The 26,306-nt window shown below is 37.2% G+C and overlaps 1 protein-coding gene across 7 annotated transcripts in view; it reads right to left on the reverse strand.

The window, feature by feature from the left end:
* Nucleotides 1-3,067: 3,067 nt before the first annotated feature.
* GCSH (glycine cleavage system protein H) overlaps nt 3,068-26,306 on the reverse strand; it is a 244,341-nt gene continuing 221,102 nt past the window's right edge. For 6 of the 7 annotated variants that reach the window (XM_056813278.1, XM_056813280.1, XM_016432773.2 and 3 more), the window contains 5 exons: nt 16,388-16,467; nt 14,399-14,516; nt 11,935-11,998; nt 5,483-5,614; nt 3,068-3,708 (listed from right to left, as the gene is read on the reverse strand). In XM_056813278.1, the coding sequence (XP_056669256.1) occupies nt 3,611-3,708; nt 5,483-5,614; nt 11,935-11,998; nt 14,399-14,516; nt 16,388-16,467 (492 nt within the window). In that variant the 3' untranslated portion in view covers nt 3,068-3,610. Of the gene's footprint in view, nt 3,709-5,482; nt 5,615-11,934; nt 11,999-14,398; nt 14,517-16,387; nt 16,468-26,306 lie in introns of those variants that run through there. The other variant, XM_056813281.1, reaches the window with a different exon arrangement.

A 26,306-nucleotide genomic window follows, 5' to 3' on the forward strand; every position in this document is an offset into this window, starting at 1 on the left:
AAGCAGTACTTAATAGAAAAATGTATACCTTCAAACACTTTAATTATTAAAAGTGCAAAAGTGCAAATCAATGAATTAGATGTGCAATTAGAAAAACTAGAAAACCAACAAATTAAAGAATCTCAGTGAAATAATCAAGCTAAAAAGAAAAGATTAACAAAATGGAAAGCAAAATAACCATTAAATTAATAATAAATAAGCAACAAAGTAGATATACCTCTTGACTAACTTTACTTAAAAAAAGAAAATTACCAGTACCAAAAATGAAAAAAGTGAATTCACAACAAAATTAAAGAAAGTAGTGAGTTATTTTACCCAATTATGTCAGTAAAACAAATATAAATGAAAATAGTGACTATTCACGAAATATAAATTGCCTACCTGAGTCCCTCTGCCTTTCTAGTAAAGAACTGTGGCAGGGAGAGGGTGGCCGTATCCCCTTAGAGAGGGCTCTGTGTGTCACCATCACTGTTATAGACCATTATCTCCCACCACTTACCCAGACAAGCTCCAAATGGGTACATGATTTAGACATAGAGTGACATCACAAATTGGAGGAGTATGGAAGAAACTGCCTGTTATGGATAGAGGAAGAATTCATGAATAAGAGATAGAGGTTCATAGGAGGAACAATGGACAATTTTGATTAAAATTTTTGCATATATGCAGCTAAAATTAGAAGGGGTCAAGAAAGTGGGAGAGGAATCTTTATAGCAAATTTCTCTGATTAAAAGTCCTTTTTAAAGATATGTAGGAGGGTGCATCTCTGCAGCTCCGTGGATTGAGTGTCAGGCCCAAAGGTCCTGGGTTCAAATCTGGCCTCAGATACTTCCTAGCTGGGTGACCCTGGGCAAGTCATTTAATCCCTATTGCCTAACCCTTACCACTCTTCTGCCTTGGAACCAATACACAGTATTGATTCCAAGACGGAAAGTAAGGGTTTAAAAAAAATTTTAAAGGGAGCAGCTGGGTAGCTCAGTGGATTGAGAGCCAGGCCTAGAGATGGAAAGTCCTAGGTTCAAATCTGGCCTCAGGCACTTCCCAGTTGTGTGACACTGGGCAAGTCACTTGACTCCCATTGCCTAGCACTTACCACTCTTCTGCCTTGGAACCAATACACAGTATTGATTCCAAGATGGAAAGTAAGGGTTTAAAAAAAATAGACTTAAAAATATAATAAAGATATATAGGGATTTGACTCAAACTTAAAACAATAAGAGCCATTCTCCAATTGGCAAATATGAAGTCAGTTTTCAGAGGAAGAAATCTAAGCTATCAATTAATATATGAAAAAGTGTTCTAAATCATTAAAAGATAAATGCAAATTAAAACAGCTAAGATACAATTACTTATCAGATTGGTAAAGTTGACATGAGTTACAAATGCAGGTACAAATGCTAGGGAGGATATGAGGAAATACTTTATCATGGCCTATGAAGTAGTCCAGCTAATCCAGAAAGCAGTTTTGAACTATGTCCAAAAAAAAACTATTAAATTCTCTGCAAATACTTTGATCCAGTAATACTGGTACCAGGTCTTTACCCCAAAGAAATCAAAAGAAATTAGCTCTTTTCAAGGTGGCAAAAAATTGGAAGCTGAGGGGAATCCCAACAATGGGAATGATTAAACAAGTATCGGCATATTAAAGTGATGGAATACTGTTGTTCAATAATAGTTCTTTTCACCAAAGTAGTTTCACAGAAACCTGGGAAGAATTATATGGACTGATACAGTGAAATAAATAGAACCACAACAATTTAATGACAATATTGTAAAGCCACCTTTGAAAGGCTTAGGAACTCTGATCAACCCAATGACCAACCACAATTAGAGATCTCATGATGAAACAGGTTACCCACCTCCAGACAGACACAATGGTTTCAAAGAGTGCAGATGGGACATTTTTTTGTGTGTGTGAAAGGATATAGTTAATGTAGGGATTTGTTTTGCTTGAGATTTGTAATAGGTTTTATTTTTCTTGCCTTTTTAACTGAGAAGGGCAGAAGAGAATGGAAAACAGGAGGAGGGAGTCCAAGAATTCAAAGCTAAAAATAAAAGTATTTTTGAATCAGCAAGACCTGCCAATCTTGAGATATGTAGTCAATGAGTTAAGGATACCTAAAATCTGGGTAACTGGAAAATTGGCAGTGCTTTCATCAAAAATGGGAAGGTTGCAGATGAGAATTTCAAGCATTTAATAGATGATGCAGTATTGCAGCTTGGAGAGATAGGAATTTAATATATAAGATTTGGCAATCAAGTGCCTAGAGATAATTGAACCCACAGGAGATAATGAGATCAAAAAGAGAAAAAAGGGCCCAAGACAGAACCCTTTGTGTATTTAACAAAGCCAATGAATATAGATGATGATCCAGCAATAAAAGATGATGAGCATTGGTTAGGTAGAAAACCAATAAAATGTCACAAAAGCTCAGAGAAGGTATTGTCAATTGTGTGTGACAACTCTGCACATATCTATTAAAATAACAAGAAAACATGTCTAAAAAAGCTCCTAGCTGCCTTCTTTTGCTCTCTATCTACAGTTGGGTTACAATGTCACCAAATGGAGTTCCAGGATTTGGTAACTCCACAGAGATGTTGGACTAGAGACTGGACTTGTGATTTCATTAGCATAGGGAACTCTCAGAAAGGAAACTCCCTCTACACAGTTGTTAATGTTCTCTTCCAACAAAATTATTTTGTACCTACTTTGAAAACTTTGTATTTGTGTATTTATTTGTATTTTCCCACAGTAGAATACAAGTTATTTTTGTCTTTGTGTTTCCAGAGCCCAGTACAGAGATGGAAATATAGAAAGTATTCATTAAATGCTTATTGAACTAGATTGCCCCTATGCTCCTTTGGTAAAGGTAGGCTATGATAGCAATCATAAAAGTATATGCAAAATTAATTTTATTACTTTAAGGAAAATGCTCCAAAGCAGAAATATTCTTGGAAACTTCCTGGGAGGTTGAATTCCCAGATCTTAGCACACTAATATATGCAAGTTATTGTGAGAATTGTTGGATGGAACACTCATTTTAAAACAAAACAACCAGGAGAGAAGTCAGGGTTTTTAAAAAGTTTATTAAATTTCATTACCTATTCTGCTGCAAAGTTGAAGCCTCATCTGTATAAAATGGCTTCAGCCAAGCAGTTCATTCAAAAACTAAGATGGCATTGCTCTGCATTTGACAAGAGCCACCTAACCAGTCTCAGTAAATTATTCCCATGGACAGAAAACCAAATGTATTTTGAGCAAAACTGTGGTGATGGATGGAGTTGAGTGGCCATACATTACTGATTTAAGGCTTTTTACAGATAACAAGTCTAGCTTTGAAGTACATGGTCTCAGAATTCACTTTTACCACACATGATGCAATGAATTCAGAACTAGACAGACACTAATTTAAAATCACTAGTAAGAAGTTGTGCAAAAGGTGCAAATAGCATTTTTATCCAGTCATTTCTGAGGAGTTAATATTTTTTTTTCCATTCCATGGTGTTGTTCCAGAAGTGTTAAAAGTTGCTAACCTTCCATACACCACTAATTTAGGTCAAAACTATACAGGGCTGTGTTCTTATGCTAATTTACTTGGGGATCCAACATTCAATCTTCAATAGATTTTATGTATCTCTCATATGCATCTTCACTCATCAGTTCATCAAGTTCTGAAGGATTGCTCAGAGTCATCTTGATCAGCCAACCTGTAATCAAGAAGTTATTCTGAAGCCCAAATTATTTAAAAAACAAAAGAATTTTAGATCTAACCAGTTGGTTTATCTAATACTGAATCTACTCAGCAATTTTCTGAACATAATAAAAGACAATATATTCAAAGACAATGTTAAATTTAGTTTCACAAGATAAAGATTTAATATTCTCACTATTTAGTGGCAAAGGAATGAAGAGAAAATAAATGCAGGATAAATGTAACCGGTCTCATTAAATAACCTTTGGCAATGTAATTTTTCCATGTTAGGCAATTTCCAGCCTAAAACTCATCTATTTCATGCTAAGCCCCTTATATAGTCATCATAGCCCTTAATGTTTATACAAAAAAATTATAAAAGTACACGTTGTTCTGCCAACTTATATGCGTTGATTCATTGATCATGAAAGTTTGAATAAGTATGAAACACCTGAAAAATGACAGGCGTTTATGTGAACCTTTGATATCTCTTAAGTGAATGGTATCAAACACACAGAAACAGGGGCCATTAATAAGGCAATTCATATCCTTAATACATAGGGATCCCTGCATGCTACAAACTGACTTATTAAACTGTTTTCATTTCCCATTATATTTTCATCTGATTTGGCCTACTCTTAGTATTACAGGTTGCATGTCATATGTTTGACACTTCTGTCTAAGTTATGCTTTGGCTCAATAGACAAGGGAAACTATAGGAAGAAAGGCTACTGCCTACCAGTTTCCATCTAGATTCTATAGAGCCTTGGAAATATTATGGTAAGACAGCTCAGTTGAAGACTTACTTCGAAAACCCTGGTGATCCTAATTTGAGATAGGGAACCAATATCCTTGCTATTTGCTTAGTCTTTATTCTCTTGAAAACCAAATATTCATCTACCCCATACACTTTGGGGCTGGCTCCTAGTTCTAAAGCAAATGTTGTTATAAGTACCAAGTCCAATGGGAAAAATGTTTCTAATTTACAAATAAGATCTGAGAGCTTATCCTTAAAGAGAGTCTAACACTATATCAATAAGTTTACTGAAAATATTACTGTTTTAACATATAATGTTAAATGTTATACATGTAAATGTTAAATATTTTAACATGTAAATGTTAAAACCTTGAAACCTTGGAAATGAATTTTATGGGCTATTATATCATTAATCCTCTGAAAACTAGTAATGAAGCTCTTTAGCTGAGAAATATTAAAGAGATTATGCTGGTATTTCAAATTTAAGAGTCAAAGAACTTCTATTAGAAACTACCAAAAAACAATTGGGTGGATGTTTGGTGGCTCAGTGGATTGAGAGTCAGGCCTAGATATGGGAGGTCCTGGGTTCAAATATGGCCTCAGACACTTCCTAACTGTGACCCTGGGCAAGTCACTTAATCCCCATTGTCTAGCCCTTACCACTTTTCTGCCTTGGAACCAATACACAGTATTGATTCCAAGATGGAAGGTAAGGGTTTTAAAAAAAGAAAGAAAGAAAAGTGAAAAACAGTTGGAAAACCATACTTTAATCTTCAAAGGTCAGGAATGTGAAAATTATTTTTGACAGATTACCTAAACTTTCCTTTCCCTATTGCTTAGCTATGCTCTTAGTATCATTAAGTACATAACTTAACTGTTGAAGAAATTTGTTTAATCTTTTCCTCCATTAAGTTTGTTTCAGCATTGCAAAAACTCAAGTCATTGTCACAAAGGAGGAAACAAAGTCAAATTTTAAAAAATGAAATGCTAATTGTATTAATAATCCCTTGAGAAATCATTACCAGCACCTTACCATCTTCATAACAAGATTTGTTGACAAGTCCTGGGTCTTCTGCAAGAGCTACATTAATTTCAGTTACTTCTCCTGTTAGTGGAGAATAGAGTTCACTGGCAGCTTTCACACTTTCCAAAGCTCCAAATTCATCTAAATAAAATTTAAAAAGAGAGCATTACATGTCAGAAATGTCAGCTATAAAAATGAAAAATATGAAGAAGCAACAAATGAGACCACTAGAGCTATTTATTTATGATAAATTTAAAAAATTTTCTCTAGGGGGGCAGCTGGGTGACTCAGTGGATTGAGAGTTGGATGCAGAGATGGGAGGTCCTAAGTTCAAATCTCATCTCAGACACTTTCCAGCTGTGTGACCCTGGGCAAGTCAGTTAACCCCCATTGCCTAGCCCTTACCACTCTTCTGCCTTAGAATTCTAAGACAGAAGGTAAAGGTTTTTAAAAAAATAAAAAAAAATTTTTTTAATATACTCTAATGCCATTAATCAATGCAGTTCAATTCAAAAAGCATTTTTAAGTACCTACTATGAATGAGGCACTGTTAGATGCTAAAAATACATGGATGATCCAAACAAATAAACAGAAAAGGGTACATAAGATGAGCTGAGGAAGGAAAAAAAACTAATGGGACTAGGGATGATAAGGAAAGGCTCTCTGTAGGTAGCAGATGAGCTAACTCCTGAAGGAAACTAGAGAGTCTAAGAAATAGAGGTGAAAAGGAAGTGCATTTCATGAATGTCAAGGTAGGAAAAGGATGGCTAGGCTATGCAAAACAAACAAACAAACAAAAAACAAAGAAGTAGGAACTGGAATGCTGACATCCAGAATCTAGACCAATCTGGTTGGTACCTGAGAGCCGGTATTGAGAAATAATGTGAAATAAGTCTGGAAAATCAAGTAAGACAAACTTTAAATGCCAAGCAAAGAAATATTCATTTTGTCTTCAAGAAAATATAGAACAAAGGTCAGCTTAGCTTAAAAAAGTCATTTTTGCTATCCTTAGTTTTTCTCAGCACTTTGTGATTGACTGTTAGCATTCTTGAGATCCAGTTCTCAAAACACTATTCTTTCAGGACTGTAAAAATTAAAATTAAATCTCAATAATAAAATATTATAATTTAGGAGGTTTATTAATGATCATTAGAAATAAAGGAATAAAGAGGATACAAAATAAAGACCACATGCCCATGACTGATCAACCCATTTAAAATCCCCGTGCTTAGCTAACCACCCGCTATCAAGCTCGATGTCATCATGCCAAAGAGAGAGGGGTAGGACTCAATATTTATCCCCTATATACAGGAAGCACATAATGACAAGAAATCAATGGGCTCCTGGGAAATGTAGTTCTTTTTTTAGGGTAACAGATTTTCAATTATACAGGACTAAGATTAAATTGATTCTGTATCATTTTTTTATTGAACTTATTTATAGTTAATTGATTTTGTCCTATAACTGCCTAAGTTATGGTTCTGTCTCTGAACTTAGTTCAGAACTTCAGTCAATCTGTAATGAGTTTAGAATTCCAGTTCTCTTGCTAATCACTATTCTATAGATTCAAGGAAATCTGCTATGGGGGGAGGGGTCTGGTCCACTATTTTTATACTACCATGCTATCTTTCAAGGGTGTCTGGTTTGCTAATCAAAGGAATCTGGTCCACTATCTCTGACCTTGCAGGTAGACTCAAACAACAAACTTTTCTTAAGACACAGGAGGGGAGGAGGCAGCTGTTGCTAGAACTCCATTCCCAACTTCCAACCATTTTGTTTTCCATACTTAAGCTATGTAACCATATTGTCTTTAACTCCATGATGTCATAACTCAGTAAATAACTGATTATTTCCTCACTCACCTACTTTGTTCTATTCTTTGTTCTGTATTCCCCCAAACCTATAAAAGGGGAGTTATCCTTTTGTTTGGGGCTTTTGGCTCACTGAGGCAGTCATTAGATCTATTTTCAGGTTCACACCATTTATAAAATATTATAATGCTCAGAGAATACATGCCTCAGTCTACCTTTCTTGAATTTTATTTAAAACATAACTCTCACATTTGTAGTCATCTTATCTTTGCTTCATCATGAAAAAAAAATGAGTTGTCAAGTTCCCTGTCTGGCCACAAGGATCTGAGTAAGGAATTCCTTTCTCCCTCCTTCGAATTACTTTTGTCTTCAGAATTTAATTCTTGAGAGTTTTTATTCTTTTTGGACCAACTTTCTTAAAAAAGTTTTAGTTCATGGCATCCTATTTATGCTTTCTGAATCCTCTGAAATCTACTATGCCACTTTCTATGATACATATACCAGTTTTCTTCTCCATTACACTTTGCAAGAGAAGGAAGTCACTTCCCCAACAAAATGCCTATCCCTCCTGTACCAGCAACCATAATTTAACATAATTAAAACAATAATTTTAACTTTTTGGTGAGAATCAGGTCCAGAGTAGTAAATCTCATGGTTGCTTGACCTTTTGAAGAATAAAAATTATCATAAAGGTAAGCCAAGAAATTATTAGCCACTCTACTCAAGGGGTAGACAGCTTATTTGAGGCAGTACTGGATAACTAGAGTCCTCCATGACCATAATAACATGCTTCTTAACCAAATCTTGTGACCTCTTTCCTAAAGTGCTCATTTATTTCTTAATTCTTACTTTCCCAATTCTACTTTGTGAAAATCTCTAAGAATGACCTACATTTATAAAGACCATGCTTGATGAAAATTCAAGAAGAGACTAGGTAGCTACATAACTGACTTAAAGGTAGTAGTGTCAAACTCTTAAGAGAAATGATAGCCACCAATCCATATATAAGAATTTCTATGGGTCATATATTAACTTCATTTTAAAATGTGGCACATTTTATTATATTTTTATTTATTTTGTTAAATTAGTTCCCAGTTAGATTTTCATTGGGTGTGGCCTGCCCAGGTGCTGAGTGTCTTCACACTTCTGGTATAGAGAATATACGATCTCATTGTGCTTACTGTCTAAAAAAAAAAAAACACAAACAAACCAACAGATTCTGCAGAACAATCTTAGTCTCCTCATCAAACTGTCTTTTCCACACATTTCAAAATTATACACAATTGTCTGAAGAATGCAACAAATACTTTTGTTCTTAAACCCTAGAAAGGCATGAAACAGAGAGGCATATTTTGCCAAAGGTGTTAAACTCAAGGAGGGCATCCAACATTCCAGATGGACTAGAATTCCCTAGAAGATGAGTTACTCTAGATGTTCCTATTTACAAATGATATTTTGTTGATTTTATCAAACTCCAAAACAAGAAAACACTTTCTAAATGAGATGCAAAGTTGATTTGTTTGGCTTAACTATCGACACAGGAAAGACCAAGTTGATGAAGACTGCTCCTTATAAATGATGGTATATAACTGAATTGACAATTCATAGAGCTGATTGATAAGTATCTCAGATATCATGGATTAGCCCTAAATTGAAAAGGCAGGCTGAAATGCCTTTGAAAAACTGTACAGTACTTTTAATGACCCAAATCTTCCTGAAACAAAACCCCATATTTTTCATATCAATATTTTTCAACTGATACTATGGTTGTTAGTCATAGAATATCAGTCTTCAAAGAACTAAAGTAATGGGGGGCAACTGGGTAGCTCAATGGATTGAGAGCCAGATCTAGAGATGGGAGGTCCTGGGTTCAAATATGATCTCAGATGCTTTCTAGCTGTGTGACCCTGGGCAAGCCACTTAACCCCCATCGCCTAGCCCTTACCACTCTTCTGCCTTGGAACCAATACCCAGTATTGATTCTAAAATGGAAGGTAAGATTTAAAAAAAAAAAGAACTAAAGTAATGGACTGTCCAAAAGGTTATGGAGAAGTGCATGATAACTCTAGGTAGGCTTCAATATCTTCCAAACAAAAAACTGTACAAGAGCAGTAATGGAAAGAGTATCAGGGAGCTATATAACTGGAAAAGGAGGTAGGCTGATCCTATGGCAAAGTCAAAACAAAAAATTTCATGGAGAATCAGTAAGTTCTCCTGGTAATAATGTGACATCAGAATATCTCAAATAAGGACCCCTTTCTCCCCTTCTAAGCAGGTTCAGAAGAGGGCTGATGTGGAGAATTTATAGGATAACATGGACAAAAGCTGCACAACCTGAGATAGTTACAATCTGTACATACAGAAGGGGTGCCTATACTGAAAAGATCACAAACTCGCCCAAATATAGAAAATAGGTTCAGGATGGAGAAGTAAATTACCTATCATCACAAAGCCAGTGTGGGAAGTTTTAAGAGACATTGCTTTTAGTAATAAGCAAGAATCCCTCTGTAACTCTGCCCTTCATCATCTGGGGAGCAGTTCACTTGAAGAGTATTCAGAAGAAGACAACAAACACAGTAAATAGTAGAAGTCCATTTTTTTATAAGGACTGATCAAAGTACTGGGTAGCCCTGAGTAAGAAGACTTAAGAGGAACATGACAGATATGATCAAATATTTAAAGCAGAAGCATCAAACTTGTTCTATTTGGTTCCAGAAGGGAGAAATAGGAGCAATGGGTATATAAGTTGTAAAAAAGCACATTTAAGCCTGATATCAGGAAAAACTTCTGGAACAATTAGAAATGCTCCAAATTGGAATGGCTGACTTCAAAGGTGGCACATTCCCCCTCCTTTGGAGGTCTTTTAGCAAAAGATAGATGTCTATTTGTTGGTATGCTATAGTGGAAATTTATTTTGGGTTATTAGTTGAACTAGGTGTTTGTGGAGGCTCCTTAGAATTCTCAAATTCTGTGGTCTCATGAATAGAACTAATATTTGAAATCAGGGTCTCTCCTGACTCAAATTTCAATGTTTCCATCACGTTAGGCTGATTTTCAAGTCTTGTCTTTGTATCCCCATGTTTAGCAGTGCTTGATAGAAAATAGGGCTGAATTTAATTGAATCAACAATACTCATTTAATTAGATTCAGTGGTAGACATAAATAACATGTCTACATGGATACTCCTCCCCTAGGAAAAGGGTGAAGAACTAAACAACATAATCTATTTCCCCACACCATCTTCCATGTTTTGTTTTGTTTTTTACCCCATTTACCACAGGTAGCCCTCTTGGCTCATTCCACATTCTGAAGCATACCTCTCCTATTGCTACAACTATCTCTGTTCAAAAGACCAAACATTACACTGCTTGTGTATGGAAATATCTCTTTCCCTCATTATTTTAGGTACAACAAGGTTAAGCTTTTTCAAGAGAAATCTTACTAAGGAACTATAGGAAAAACAAAGTGAAGAAAAAGGTTTAGGGATAAGAAATTTTTGATTTTAATATAATTACTATTTTGCCACAGATTCCTTGGCTGTCAGTCTTGGTCCCTTTTGGAACCTGCCTCTTAGTGTTATCTCTTCAACTCTCCCTAGTTCAAAATTGTGGCTCAGAAATCCTGGGTTTTGGCTATAGGACAACTTCAGTTTTTAATTCCCTCGAAGAGCAGTAATAATTGGCACTGGAAAAGATCAAGTTTTTCCTATGAGGCCATCCACTCTATCTTCTCCATTAAGTTTTCTTTAATGATTAATTACTCCAGTGCCCCAGGGAAGTGATGTACCAGAATGAGTCCTATAAAGTGATATATACACAAGATTGGTTTACAAAATTTTTTTAATGATTTCACCAGTAAGTAGAGAATTCCTTGTATAGAAACCTCTTTTAAAAAAACCCTTACATTCTGTCTTAAAATTGATATTAATTATCAGTTCCAAAGCAGAAGAGAGGGAAGAGCAAGGCAACTGAAATTGAGTGATTTCCCCAAGGTCACCACAGTTAGGAAAGGTCCAAGGCCAGATTTAAACCCAGGTTTTTGTCTCCTGGCCTGGTACTCTATCCAAGAGCCACTCAGATGCCTCAAAACCTCTTTTTATAGGCCCAGATCTCTAGATTAGTAGTCTTGGGTGTCTGAGATACTGAGATATTAAGTAATTTTTTCTCATGGTTAAAATGTTATATGTCACAGGTAGAACTTGAATTCTGGTCTTCTTAATTCCAAGGCCCACCTTGCTTTCTTACCTCCTCTCTACTATATAATTCCTGCAATTTTGTCCACTGAGATTTTTTTTTTTTAATCAAGGGAAGAGGAATGTCATTGCCTCATACTTTATTGGATTCAAAGCAAATTTTTTCAGTTACAAGTTGAAAGTGGGGAAGGGCAGAAATACTGAGCACTCATTTTGAACTAGATTAAAATGTAATTGGGAAACATCTAACAAAATAAAAGTACAATACAGATATTACATTTTAAAAGTCAATATGAGGCCTACAGGAATCCTTCATGGCCTGTTTATATTTAAGTTTGACTTTGCTAGGGAAGGGCATCAAAGTTAATGTTATGCATGGATCAAATTAGTAATGTATTTTGGGTATTTCATGAAAAAGATCACTACATTTTTTTCTTTAGAGACAAAAAGACACTCACCTTGTTTGTTCAATTTCGTTCCAACTTCTGGAAGACTACAGTAAACTACATCTCCCAGTGCTTCCTAAGGGGAAAGGGGTAAAACTTCAAATCAGATATAAAGACTGTCATAGTTTCATGAAACCAACTGTCAGCCAAATTGGACAAATTTTCCTTACCCAAACATGATTTGTTACTCTGCTTATATCACTCTATTCCCTTGGAATGTATTTAACTACATCTCTTTGACTTGAGGGAGATGCACTGAGTGTGCTGAATTTGAAATCATACTGTGTGTGACCAGAGGCAAATCACTTAACCAATTACTATCAACAAAGACACATTAAGCACCTGCTATGTGTCAGGCATTATGCTGAGGATACAAAGACAAAAAGGAAACCATATTTTGTCCTCAGTAACTTTCATTCTTTTCAGGGAAAGAGCATATACATATACAGAATAAATATTCTACAATGTAACTGGAGGGGAGAGGAGACATTAGCATCTGGGCAGACATGGAAAGACCTCAAGGAGATATTGATGCTTGAGCTTAACTCTGAAGGAAACTAAGGGTTCTATCAGGTATAAGTGAGAATGGAGTATAGTCCAGACATGAGTAACAGCTAATTTAAAGGCTTATGGATAAGGAGAGGATGTGTTATATAAGAAAAATAGCAATTAGTGTGGAGAACCATCATACCCTCGCTGTCTGATAGTCGCAGTTTGGGAAATGAAAAGATGAGGCACCCACTTAGTATCCTCTGTATGACTTCTCCCACTAACTTCCCTTACTAATGGAATAGTTATGATTATTGTTCTTTCCCCAAATACAGGAGAAATAATATAAGAGCAAATACTTATGGGGTTAACACATATGTCCCACTTTAATCCTCCCAGACTATTCACAGAATTAAAACCCAAAGATCATTACCCATTACCCTTCCCTTTTCTTTCTTAACAGTTATATTCAATTTCCACATACCCATTGCTAGCCAAACACACAAGCATATCAATCACTCCTCTAAAGCACTGGCTGCTGACACACTTCACTAGTTCATTATGTGTACAATAACCAGGCAAAATTGTCAAGGTGCTTTAATGAAACAGAGAAAAATGCAACTTGGAAATTGAGGAAAATCCTAATTCTGGTCCGCTTTAAGTTACCCTTTAACCCCATACTTAGCTACAAAATGTTTTGTTACCCATCTCCTAAGTTTTAGTGATTGATTGTGAAAGCTGATCAAAAGCAACAATGATTCTCTTAGCTGATCATCCCACAGGTCAGGGGGAACTAACCTCCGAATCACCCTGTCTATGTCATTTATTTCCATCATGAATTTTTCTGTTGTAGCAACATGGTAAATGATCACAGAATGTTGATTAAGCAATTTGTTAATGTGTGACATATCCAATTATCTGTCAATCATCTATGCTGAAAAATGATTGTGTGCCAGAAAAACATGTGCTCACTGAAACTATATAATAAAGATGTGCTCTGTGTAAGGTGAAACAACTTGATGACACCTAAGCACAAAGGTCTGAGCACTGAATTCATCTCCCATTCATCAATCGCCTGAGTCGTCCCACTTAGCCAGAAAAACAACCCTTGGCTTCCCAAGTCCGTAGGTCAACTTGCGAAAGATTAGTTTGGCTAGGCTGAAAAATTCAAGAAGGAGAGCAGAGCATAATAAAGCTAGAAAAGGAAATGTGTCAAGAGTGTGAAAGATTATAAATACTGAATAATTTGTGTCTGACCTCAAGGGTGAGAGGGAGCCAATGGAGTTTCCTGAGCAGGGAATCTGAGATTTGTGCTTAGGATGATCACTTAGCCAACTATGTGGAAAGTGAATTGGAAAAGGGTGAACCTTGAGGCAGGACATCAATCAGGAGCTTTATAATAATCTAGAAGAGCAGTGATGAGCGACTCAATTAGAGTTGTGGCCATTTAAGCAGAGACAGTGGGACTGATGCAAGATTTTATTTCAAAATGACAAAATTTGGCAACTATGATATGTAGGTGAAGAAGAATGATGAGTTGTGGCTACAAACCTGGGTGACCAAATATGATGATGGTGACCTCAACTGAAAAAGGAAAACTCAAAAGAAGAGTTCATTTTGGATAAAAAATAATTATATTTTGGACATTCTGAGTTTGAGATGCCTCTGAGGTATCCCAGGTTCAAAATGTCTAATGATCTCTCCAAACCTCAGTTTCCCGATCTGAAAAATGGGGTTAATATCTGTATGTAAAAACATTTTGAAAACTTTATAAAGTATTAAATACAAATCTCAGTTGTTATAGTCATCCTTCAAGGACTATATCAAAATGCCACCTCTTCCATGAAGCCTTTATCACTCTAATTGGAAATTATATGCTTTTATTTGAATTCCTATTGACTCTGTATTATAGTAGGCTGTGCAAGATTATCTCCCCAACTAGACTTTAAACCTCTTGAGGGAAAAAGAGTGTCTTATATTTATTTACCAAGAGTGGTATGCAAAAAACACATCCAAGATTTTTTCTGAACTTGGCAGAGAGATTTGAGTTAGAATCCTGCTTCAGTAGCTGTGTGACATTAACAACCTCTGCTTCAGATCCTTTTCTGTAAAAAAAAAAAAGGAATACTTCCTACCTTATAAATGTTGTTGTGAAGATCAAGAGAGATAATATATGGAAAGTATTTTATAAACTTTAAAGCACTATATAAATTGTTAACTATTTTATTAGTTGTTTTTACTACTTTTATTACTGAATGCTAAAGAATCAACAACTCTCCTTTTCATTGTTTTTCCTCTCATATCCTCTAAAGCAGTCATGTCAGACTCAAATTGAAATGGATATAATCCAGGGCTGAGTCTGTCACTTCTGTACTAAAACTACAACAGATGGGAACAGGGACTAAACTGTGATTTCAATGGTAAAGGAGAATAAATTCCCTTTGTCACCAATGCAGACCAGCAACTTCTTTGCAACTTATAATTTGAGAGTTGCCTGAAATACTGAAAGATGATATTTAATGCCCAGTGCCACACAGACAATATTTATCTGAGGCAGAATTTGAACTCTTGGATCCAAAGTCAGTTTTCTACCCACCAGCCACAGATCTAATGGGAGTTCATTTCTGCAGCAGCCAAGAGAACTCGGTAAATGTTTTTGAGCAAATACTTTAAGGTAACATATAAAAACAACTACTTGTTCGTAAGAAAGAAAAACAAAACATTAATGGTTCCTCAGATAGAAAGCCCAACAGTAATATCACAAATTCAGAGCTGAGCAGAAATTTAGCTCTAGTTCAGTCCCCTCCTTTTAGACAGAAGGAAACTAAGGTTTAGAGCTACACACCCAAGAGGCAAACCAAAGACCTCTGATGCCAAATCAGCACCTTTTTCTTGAGGCACCAAAATACCTCCCAAATACACTAATAACATTTTCTTTGACATAGATTTTTAAAACTCTTACAAATAGTAGCATTAGGATAGAGTTGCCACAATAAACCGAAATTTATTTAAGGATTTGTTAACTCCAGGACATATATTGTTCATGTTATTCAGTAATTTTGGACAATTTTAAAAATGTAAATAACATTTATTTTCAATGGTTCTTTTCACTGGTTAAATTTCCTTTTTTTTTTTAATAAGTCTTACAACTAGATTGTAAGATCCTTGAAGGTAGGGGCCAGTCTTATTTTCTTTGTACCTGCCCAAAGGACTAACAGACTACCAAATGCATGAATAAAACCCTCAAAATATATAGTATATTCTATTCCAATAAGGCTTTGTTTTCACTCATTAAATATAAAATCTGAATTCAGTCTTGAACCTTATTATAATTTTGAAAATGATAAAAAGATTGATGCCACACTACTCTAAAAGCAAGAAAATTCATGGTCAAAAGAAACTCCACCTACAGTTTCTGTAGGAAAGAAAAAGCCAATAGAAGCTTGGTTAGGACAAAACTAAGGTAGTAAAATAGGAAACGGTATAGTTAGGTTTACTCTGGAAGCCTAGGTGGGGATACTCTTGGCCCAACATCTCTCAGCCTTCTCAGTCTGCCTATACTAAGTCCTTGGGATAAATTTGCCCTAATCACTAAGCTATAACCTATTCTTTTGAGTTTAAACTGTCACATTTTCAACTGCAAGTAACCAAGAAGCCACTGTAAAAAAGAAATCATGGCAAAAGTTTTTTTTTTTAATAAGAAAGGATCTGAGATCATTGTTTTAAGCAGAGATAACTTGGGGAAGATATGAGACCAAAATCAAATTAAGTTGCTTTTAACTTCAACTTTGATTAAATTTTCTGTAGGCAAGTAAGCCTTGGAGGGGGGAAGGGGGGGAAGATTCTCAGACCTAATCTTAAGAGTACTAAATGACATAACCTCAAAAGCAATCTTAAGAGAGAACCACCATATCCTCTAGAGGATAAGGATAGTTACAGATATTAAAAGTCCCTACAGATATAGATAAAACAATACCTGTGCAAAATTGCTGATTCCCACTGTTCCAATACCATTTTCAGTAGATATCCATTCATGTTTGTCTGTGAATTTTCGAACTATAACAGAAAATCAGTATTTCAGAAAAATAAAGGTATCATGTTGTAAATACATTAAAAAATATAAACTGACAAGCCAGTTTTAGCTTTGGACTCTAAGATTTTTCAGAAAGTTAAGAAACCCAAATTCCAGCTCTACCATTAACTAACTAGCTCCAAGGTTGGAAGGGGGGGGGGGTGGAATAACTACCTCCCTTCTGTGCCAAACAACTGCTTTAATATGGGGGGCTGATCTCTAAGGTCAATTGTAATTCTAAAAAGAAATGAGGCCATTTTCAGAAAGGGCACATGCCTAAAGCATTGTTCCTTAAAATGGAGGACTGAATCTGGTGTTAAGTGGACTTGGGTCCAATTTTTAGCCTTGCTACCTGTAGGACCTGAAGCAACCTACTTCACAGCTGTAATCACAGATCTGTAAAAGGAATTGATTAGTCAAATACCTCCCAAGGTTCTTTCAGAATCAGCTGTTAATGATTATTTTCTTAATGAAATGTGATAACTTGCCAAGGCTTTACAATATCACACACAGGATCCGGGGTTCTTAGAATATAAAACTGCGCACGCCCAACCACTTTTTATTGCAAAAGATAAAAAATACAGATCCGTCAAAAGGAAAAACATGGTCTGGAATGAGAGCTTTTGGGCCTGGCCAGTCTCACAGTCCCCTCCTCTCCCACCAGTTGTCAGCAATTTACATAGATCAAAGGGAGTACTTCAGCAGAGTTGTCCCAGAATTTAGCAATTAAGACAATAAACAAATAGAACACATAACCTCCATACTTAAAAAGAATAAATCAAAACAAGTGATAGAAAAAGGATGGTAATCACCCACTGCAGAAAAGGCTTGTAAGATCTTACGAGATTCAGATACCTTTCCAAGTAACGGGCGCCTTTCAAACCACGATTTAAAAGGGGGGGGGGGGGTTTGAAGGTAAACAGAAGCCTCTAGGTGCGTTCCCCCCTACAACAGGTAGCTAGCAGCTCCCGGGCAGAGGGGCAGGCACACTCTAGGTAACCCAGGGTCACACGTTTCTGCACGGAGCTAGAATTATGACCCAGGGACGAAAAAGGGACTGGAAGACAATTCGGTCTAATGCCCTCATTGGACTGAGGAGGAAAGAGATGCTTCAGCGAAGCTGTTCCCCTCAAGTCAGTCCAGACCGGACCCTGCGAAAGGTCCTGCTCGGCCCCAGGTTCAGGCCCGCATCGCCCCACCCCCACCCCACCCTGGCCCAGCCCCAGGCTCACTCACTAGCGGGGCGCTGGGCGCTGATGCAAAGGCCCCGGGCGGCGGCAGCAGCGGGGAAGGGAAGGGAGCCGGGGCCGCGGCGGGCCCGGAGGTGCGCGGGGGCACCTGGGAACGAGACTAGGGGCCGGGGGGCCTCAGCTGCGGCCGCCGCCCACAGGGACGAAGCGGCTACCCGAACGCTCCTGGTGGCTCGCAGCGCCATCTTCTCCCGGGGCGGAGCAGCCCAGGGACGGAACGGCCAAAACCAGAGGCTGGAAGGGAAGGAGGGCTTGGGGGAGGAGTCTAATCAGCCTGAGACCCGAGGCTAGGGGCGGAAAGAGGGGGAGCCCCTGGGGAAAAGCAGCTCCTACCCACGGGGCGGGATCTGCCTAGAGACCGGACCACGTGGCCTAGGATGAGACTCCCTCCCACCTCACCCCCTTCCCTGAGAGGTGTGGGCGGGGACACAGCCCCACCTAGAAGGGCAAGGTCTTCCTAGGGGGCGTGACCTGTGGTATTGACTCTAGAGACCTAGACAAGTTTGGTGTTTCTCAGATTCTTGTAGTGGTTATCGGGAAGGGAACCTGGGATCCCTACCCTCAGGACATCACTACGACTGCGTCCGGGCCTGGGCAGCCCCGAACAGCGAGGTAGTAGCTCTGGTTCCTGCTTGAGCAAAAGAACAACAGGCATACCTCCAGGAAAGTTGGGATATAGCTATATCCAGTATAACTATGCTACTTTGGACAAATCAGTGCTCCTCTCTGGGCCTTAGTCTCCCTGGCCTGTAAAATAAGGGAGTTCAACTAAGTGACCTAACGTTTCTCTCAATACTGACACTAATACAAAAGAATCAAAGACGGGAAGAAATGACTGAGTTCTTACTGCAGGAATGGCCTTGATAGAACTCTCCAGGCAGGCAATCTTAGGATACCTGCTTCATTGTTGAGTCATCTTATCCTTCAAAGCTCAGTTCAACCAACATCTCCTTCGTGGAGATTTTCAGCCAGATGCTGAAATCCTTTTTTACAAAAACTATCTTGTGTCATCTGTGTATTATTGTCCCCCTTGATAGAATATACACTCCTTGAAGGCAAAAACTGTTTAATTTTTGTTTGGTATTTCATAAAAGCATATCAATTGATTGACCGAAGCTGCCAGTTTTGACAGAGAAACCCTGTAAGTAATCCTTCACATATCAACCATATATGTGGTCCTCTGTTTAGTATATGAGAAAAGAGCTGACCAAAAGGAACAAGATTGCCTGGGAAAAGATAACTAGAAATGGTTCTGTAGGGATGCAGGTAAACTGGAAACAGCAATTCATCCGCAGAAGTGATTTTTGTCCACTGAATCAGTGACTTTATTCAATGCAAATTTCAAATTTTGCTCTGGCCAGCAATTCATTGAGGATACATGCTGTGTCAATGTCACTGATGTACCAGTTGTGGTGATGTCTCTATTTGTGAGTCAGTGATTCCATATATAAAGGCAAGAGGGTTGATTTAATTTTGATTTAATGATCAGGAGCAGATATTGCATCAGGCAAGAAGTTAGTAATAAACTGACAAAAAAGGGAAAATGATAAATGTAGGTACTGCAAGAAAACAAGCACATTGTTAATTATCATTAATGAGTCCTTGATAATTCTTAAGAATTCTGCTAGACTCTAAAGAGATAATAAGGGAAAAGACTTGTACAAGAATATTCATAGCTGCACTCTTTGTGGTGTCCAAAAACTGAAAAATATGGAGATGCCCTTCAATTGGAGAATGGCTGAACAAATTGTGGTATATGTTGGTGATGGAATACTATTGTGCTAAAAGGAATAATAAAGTGGAGGAATTCCATGGAGACTGGAACAACCTCCAGGAAGTGATGCAGAGTGAGAGGAGCAGAACCAGGAAAATATTGTACACAGAGACTGACACATTGTGGTACAAGAGAACGTAACGGACTTCTCCAGTAATGGCTTTACAATGTCCCTGAATAACCTGAAGTGATCTACAAGGAAAAAAAAAAATATATATATATATATATATCCTCAAGCAGAGGACAAAATGAGGGAGTAAAAACACCGAGGAAAAGCAACTGCCTGACTATAGAGGTTGAGGAGACATGATGGAGGAGAGACGCTAAATGAGCGCCCTAATGCAAATACCAACAACAAGGAAATGGGTTCAGAGCAAGGACACATGTGATACCCAGACAAATCGCGCCTCGGCTAGGGAAGGGGTGGCTGAGGATGGGGGAGAAGAAAAGAAAATGATCTGTTTCCAGTGAACAATGTATGAAAATGACCAAATAAAATAATGTTTTAAAAACTAAAAAAAAAAAAAGCTTAAATCTAAAAAAAAAAAAAGAATTCTGCTAGAGTGGTTTTAAAGGATTAAAGAAGAATATAACCTCAGAGGGGTTCTAGGACAGGGAGAGGGAAACAGCTAGGGAACAGAGACTAGATAAAGAGGTTGTAGGCAGAACCACTATAACATGGTTCAGTGGTTGCTGAGAGGACTGTTTCAACTTAAAGTTGAGTTAGTGGACTTGGAGGTGTAAAATTGAGATTTGAACTCTGGACTTCAATCCCCACAAGTCCTTACTCCACTTCCCCAGAATGCTTTGTAATCTCATGCAATTCTGAGGTGGGCCGAGATCGAGGAAGGATTTAAGCTGATGGCAAAGGCTTTTGTCCTCTCTTTTTGGACTTCCGTTTTGGAGCAGAGGTGGCTCTTTCCATAATGTAGGTGAGGTCTTGTCTAGGCCTCTGGCCTAGGCACATTTTCCTTATCCTGTATTTTCTTTAATCCTTAATCCTTAATAAACCTCTAAAAAAATATAATACTCCTTGCAGAGAGAAACTAATTTCTACCTGCCTCAGTCTCCCCATATTCCTAAATTTTCAATCTTTACAGTTGATGACCTAATGGGAAAAAAACCTCTCAATCTTCTGATTTAATCTTTAATAGCTAGTGCCTAGAATTTTTTTAAAGTCAGTTTCTCCAAGATGCCTTTTTAGAAAACTATCTTGATCAGCTCCTGCCTGCGGCCCTCTCCGGCTCCTGCTTCTGCTCCTGGCCTCTCACCTGTTACCTGAGCTCATGGCCCTGTTTGTCTGCGCTCCAGCTCCCGGCCCTTCCCACCCCTTAGTCTTTCTCTGGTTCACCTGGCCCACCTGATTAAACCAAGATTGCAATCACCTTGTGACCTGCCTGCCCAACAAACCCGTTCCTTGGAACAGATCACCCAGGACTCATTTCTATCAGCTGGTAACAAAAGGGGGGGGGGCAGCATTGGCTCCACATGGGTGGCCTGGGCTCCACGTGGACTGGGGCAGGAGGAGGTATCAGAGCAGGGGAGAGAGAAAAGGGAGAGGAGAAGAAACAGATTTTTCAAACAAACTTAATAGCAATGGGCTGTTTAAAAGGATACCTTTTGACTGTTCTGGTAATAGCATTGACTTCACCTGCGTGTCAGGGAGAAGATTCAACTAACTTTGAAGGGGCAAATGGGTGGCTCAGCAAACTAAGAACCAGGCCTACAGACATGCAGTCCTGGGTTAAAATCTGGCCTCAGGTACTTCCCAGCTGTGTGGCCCCGAGCAGATCGCTTGAACCCCATTGCTTAGCACTTACCACTTTGCCTTCTGACAATAGACATTTAAATGGATAAGAAACCAAGGAACTTAAAGTCTAAAGGCTATATTTTGAGGCATTTCAAACTCCAATGGTTTATAAAAATCTCTGTATTCTATTGCATTTTTTGTTTAAGGTTGAACTTTGTGATGTTAAATTCATATATTACTGGATTGAATATTATTCTCTTACACTGAAGGTTGATTGAATTTATTTTTAATGTACTGAGTTTTTAAAATTCTGTTGTTTTCCCCCTATAACTATTGAACAAATATTATTGTAATTAAGTCCATATGAAAAAAAAAAAGGTTTTCTATTTTGACTTTGTAAATTCTCACATAGAGGATGGATGGACTTCAAGACTGGTTATAATTGTATAAAACCATTGGAAAATTTAATGTGCTAAATATCTCAAATGATTTTAAGGGTTTTTTAAATATGATTTTTGTAATTTTTTTTAACAATCTCTGGTTATTTTTGCCTGCCCCTACCACGAGGTAAGGCCAATAGTAGCTGAAGTGAAATACATTTTATAACCCCCAACATTCCTGCATTCTAAATATGTGAATGGAAGTTGGGGCAGTTAATCTCAGGGCATTTGTATCCCTAAAAAGCCTCCAAAAAAGAAGCATCCCTTTATTTATACTCTTCAGCTCACTACTTTACTTCCACCAGAATGATATCTAGATTTCTTGATGTTCTTAACCCAAGATGAGTTTTACTTTTTTAAAAATATGTTTAATACCAAGGTTGAAAGATTTTCTACATTTGTAAAAATTGTGACAAATATCCATCAATTCATCGGTTTTTTTAAAATGTCATACAACAACTTATGTGAAATATGAAAGTGTGTTTGTTTGCTATTATAGTTAATTGGGCTATTGAGAATTTTGGGGATTTTGATACCTACATATTTGTACTACTGTTCAATTCATTTGCCTTCTACTCACAGTGATCATGGCCAGATATTAAGAGGAAATGGATCTCATTTTGGTGAGAAAGCCTTGCATTTTATATTTTCTTAGCTGACACAGAGTGTCAATGATTATAAGCTATATTTTTGAATTTTTTAAGCTCTTTTCAATTATATTTTCCTTGCATGTGCAATATACTATTTGTTGTTTATTTAATTTTTCTCTCCTTTTTATATTTGAAGCACATGTCACCAGCATTAAGATTTTCTTTAAACTTTTTGACTTTTCAGCACTATAAGTTTGAAATACATTTGCTAATTCATGCCCTAAAAAGCCAGAGACTATAAAAATGATGCCACTAATTATTTAAGTAAATTATGGGACTTTGCTTAATGATTCTGTCTGATTCCAGGACAAGATATACACACAAGAGCCATTGCACAGAGCCAAAGAAAAGCCAATCCAGGATGGATTGATGCACTTCTAGGCCAATACAAAGGTCTTGAACCTAGTGTGAAGACTCAAGGTTACTGTGTTTATCATTGCTAGACATAGGCTTTCCTTGTGTCCACACTCACTCTGAAGATACTCACAGACGAGTATCCCCAAACCTTGGCTCATAATCTGGTCCCTTTTCTGCCTTTCATAGTGTGGCAACTTTCTGTAGTCATGGCTACTGACTGGGTAAATGCATCATTGCTTAGATCATTTAATTGGGCCCTGATTGAAGGACCTGTTATAGATTTATTTTTCTTTTACTTCAAATTTTTACACATAAGACTTTGATAGTCTATATTTTCATCCAGAAATTTTTTCTTTGCTTTTTGATTTTTCTGATATCTTTTTCATTTCTCTTGCCAATTAATTCATATACCTCATACCTCAGCCATGCATCCCTAAGTGATCCTGTTTTTTTTTTAATCACCCTCTTAACGGGGGGGGGGGGATGTAAAAAATATCATTATTTAAATTGCAAAGTTTAAATTCCTTTTGAGAAGAATTTTAGGTAAAAAAGAAGCTACCTCTCTGAATCCAGAACTGAACTGTTGGAGAAGCCACCATGAAGAAGCCTCCAGACCACAAATTGCACAAAATTGAACTTTGGGTGTGGTTGATTGAACATTTATTTGTATGTATACTTTCATGCCAAAGGGGACTGCCCCCTAACTGGCTTTTTGTCAATGAGTTCAGCAATTATTGGTTTTATTCTTTTTTTTCCCCTCTTATCCTCAAATTATTGTAATCTTTAAATTGATTATGTTTTTATGATCCTTTGGGGAAGGACTTCTTCCCAGAGGATCAAACGGGGGAATGTAAAATTGAGATTTGAACTCTGGACTTCAATCCCCACAAGTCCTTACTCCACTTCCCCAGAATGCTTTGTAATCTCATGCAATTCTGAGGTGGGCCGAGATCGAGGAAGGATTTAAGCTGATGGCAAAGGCTTTTGTCCTCTCTTTTTGGACTTCTGTTTTGGAGCAGAGGTGGCTCTTTCCATAATGTAGGTGAGGTCTTGTCTAGGCCTCTGGCCTAGGCACATTTTCCTTATCCTGTATTTTCTTTAATCCTTAATCCTTAATAAACCTCTAAAAAAAATATAATACTCCTTGCAGAGAGAAACTAATTTCTACCTGCCTCAGTCTCCCCATATTCCTAAATTTTCAATCTTTATAGAGATTAAGAATAATTAGCCTATCGGGAAAACCTAGATCCTATACATAGTCTGTATAAACCAGAATTAATCTGTTGTCAGGCTAGTATAAATTGTATTGGCAATCAAGTTCCTTGTAGAGAGATTAGACCTCAGATTTTATCCCATATTTGTGCTTTTTCTTTCTAAGCAGCTAATAGTAACATTGGTGCTTGCCTCAAAAACCTGGCCCAGGAGAAGCATTGGGCAGAACAAGAAAGTGGAAGATATTTTAGGCTGAGAATGGGATAACAAAATGGACCAAATTTAATAAGATGAACTTTAACAGAGATAAAAGGTAAAATCCTACTTTGGGGTTTAAAATAAATTAACTTCATGAATATAAGAAATAGGCAAGTGTTTAAAGAAGGAGTATCAGAGAAGTCATGAAAAAGGTGGTATTTGAGCTGATTTTGAAGGATGGGGACAATGTGGTAGGCACAAATTAGAGGGAAAGGCATAACAGGGATAAGAAATAATGTAAACAAAGGCCCAGAGGTAGCAAAATATGGGTCACGCATGTTTGGAGCATGATAGGTAATCAACCTCACCTGGAGCAAGTGATAGGAAAAGTGGAGTTAGAGTGACGATGTTGGAAACAAAGGAATCAAAATGTGGAGGATGTTGGATGTCAGGCAAAGGAGCTGGAGTTTTATGCCACAAGGAGCAGAGATTGTTGAAAATTTTTGAGCAGATTGCTATTATTTTTCCCTCAGTAGATTGAGCTACTCAAGGGCAGATACTTTCATTTTTGCCTTTGTAACTTCACTGTTTAGAACATAGAAGGTTCTCAATAAATGCCTGCTGAATTGAATGGAATCAAATTGAGTGACATGGTCAAATCCTTGCATGAGAAACTGAGTTTAGTCTGAGTATAAAAGATGGTGAAGGGTGAAAGAGGAAACGATTGAAATAATCCAAATGGGTGGTAATGAGAGGTCATCATTTGGGTGGTGGTAGTGGGAGCAGAAAGCAGAAAAGGTGTGGGATGTGACATGTGCTGTTTAGTTATAGTCACTATCGTTATCTGGTTTTGATTAATAGCTTTTCTTTTTTTTTAGGAGACAGGAATTAGAAAGTGATTAGGATGTAAAAAAATGAAAGACATCAAAAATAGTGTCATGAATGCTAAAACTTGGCAAGGAAAACTGAGAAGAGAAAAGGGCATTGGGCAGGTTGAATGGCTAGGTTAGTCTTTAGCTGAGAGTTTCTTGGCCCCTTCACATATGCATTGACTAGTCAGTCAAAAAGTGAACTCATTTCATTGTTACTTGCCTCTCACGTCATATAATTTTATCTAGATTGAGAGAATGCAATTGGAGTAGATCCCTAGTCAAGCCCCAACCCCAACCCCACAGGTGTGTATAATTGTGGAAGAAGCATATTTGTAAACTTGTCTATATGTATTCATCTCTAAATAAGTAGTAAACATAAGCATTAGCATATGAATGGCTCCTAACCAGACTGTGTAGGAATAGGTCACATTCCTATAGCTCTTTAAGATTTACAAAATACTTCTTCCAAAATAACCTGTTGGTGAAATAATGTTATTCCCTACTTGGGAAGATACACTCACTAATAACACAGGAGGAGCTATGAATTGGTCCAATAAATTTCCAATGGAAAATAGTACAGAATCATGAGAAAATTGACTAAAATAATCATTCCCTTTTGATCTTGAATGATCTCTAATTGCATAGAACCTAAGGAGGTCAAAGGCTGATGGAAAGGTACCCCAAAATAAAAAATATTCATAGATGCAATTTTTGTGATAGCAAAAATATGGGGAAAAGGTTCCCATTGAAGTGGAACCATAAGAACAATATACATAATAACAATAAATGTAAAGGAAAACACTAAAAGACATCAGTACTTTAGATGAATATGACAATCTTGATTCCAGAGAATGATAAAATCTATCCCTCTTCTCTCTAGGTAGACTGCTAAAGACCTAGAAAATTATATACCCTTTCATAGTTGATGTGTTGCTTTGTTTTGCTTTCATGTGTTTGTTTTTTTCTATAAGGAAATATTATTTTTTTGAGGAAGGGTGTATTAGGAATTGACCAAAATGAAAAAAATAGTAAAACATTAAAAAGCATCATTCTCATTTAGACTCAGTAGAGTATATTGATTTACCTATTATACAGCTAATAAATGTCAGCACTGGTACTTTAAGGTTACATCATGCTACCTCCCCTAAAAGGTAAAAGAATAGTCTCAGCATCAATAGATGGCATTGTATGTGTCTAGTGGTTAGTGAGTATGGTCTTACAGAGAATAACCCATTTACCTCATAAAAAAGATTCAGTTCAATTTTTTAAAAAATCACTTATTAAATGTATATTGCAGGCAAAGATCAGTACTAGGGATAC

Source organism: Monodelphis domestica, chromosome 1, assembly GCF_027887165.1.
Source record: "Monodelphis domestica isolate mMonDom1 chromosome 1, mMonDom1.pri, whole genome shotgun sequence".
Taxonomy (NCBI): Eukaryota; Metazoa; Chordata; class Mammalia; order Didelphimorphia; family Didelphidae; genus Monodelphis; species Monodelphis domestica.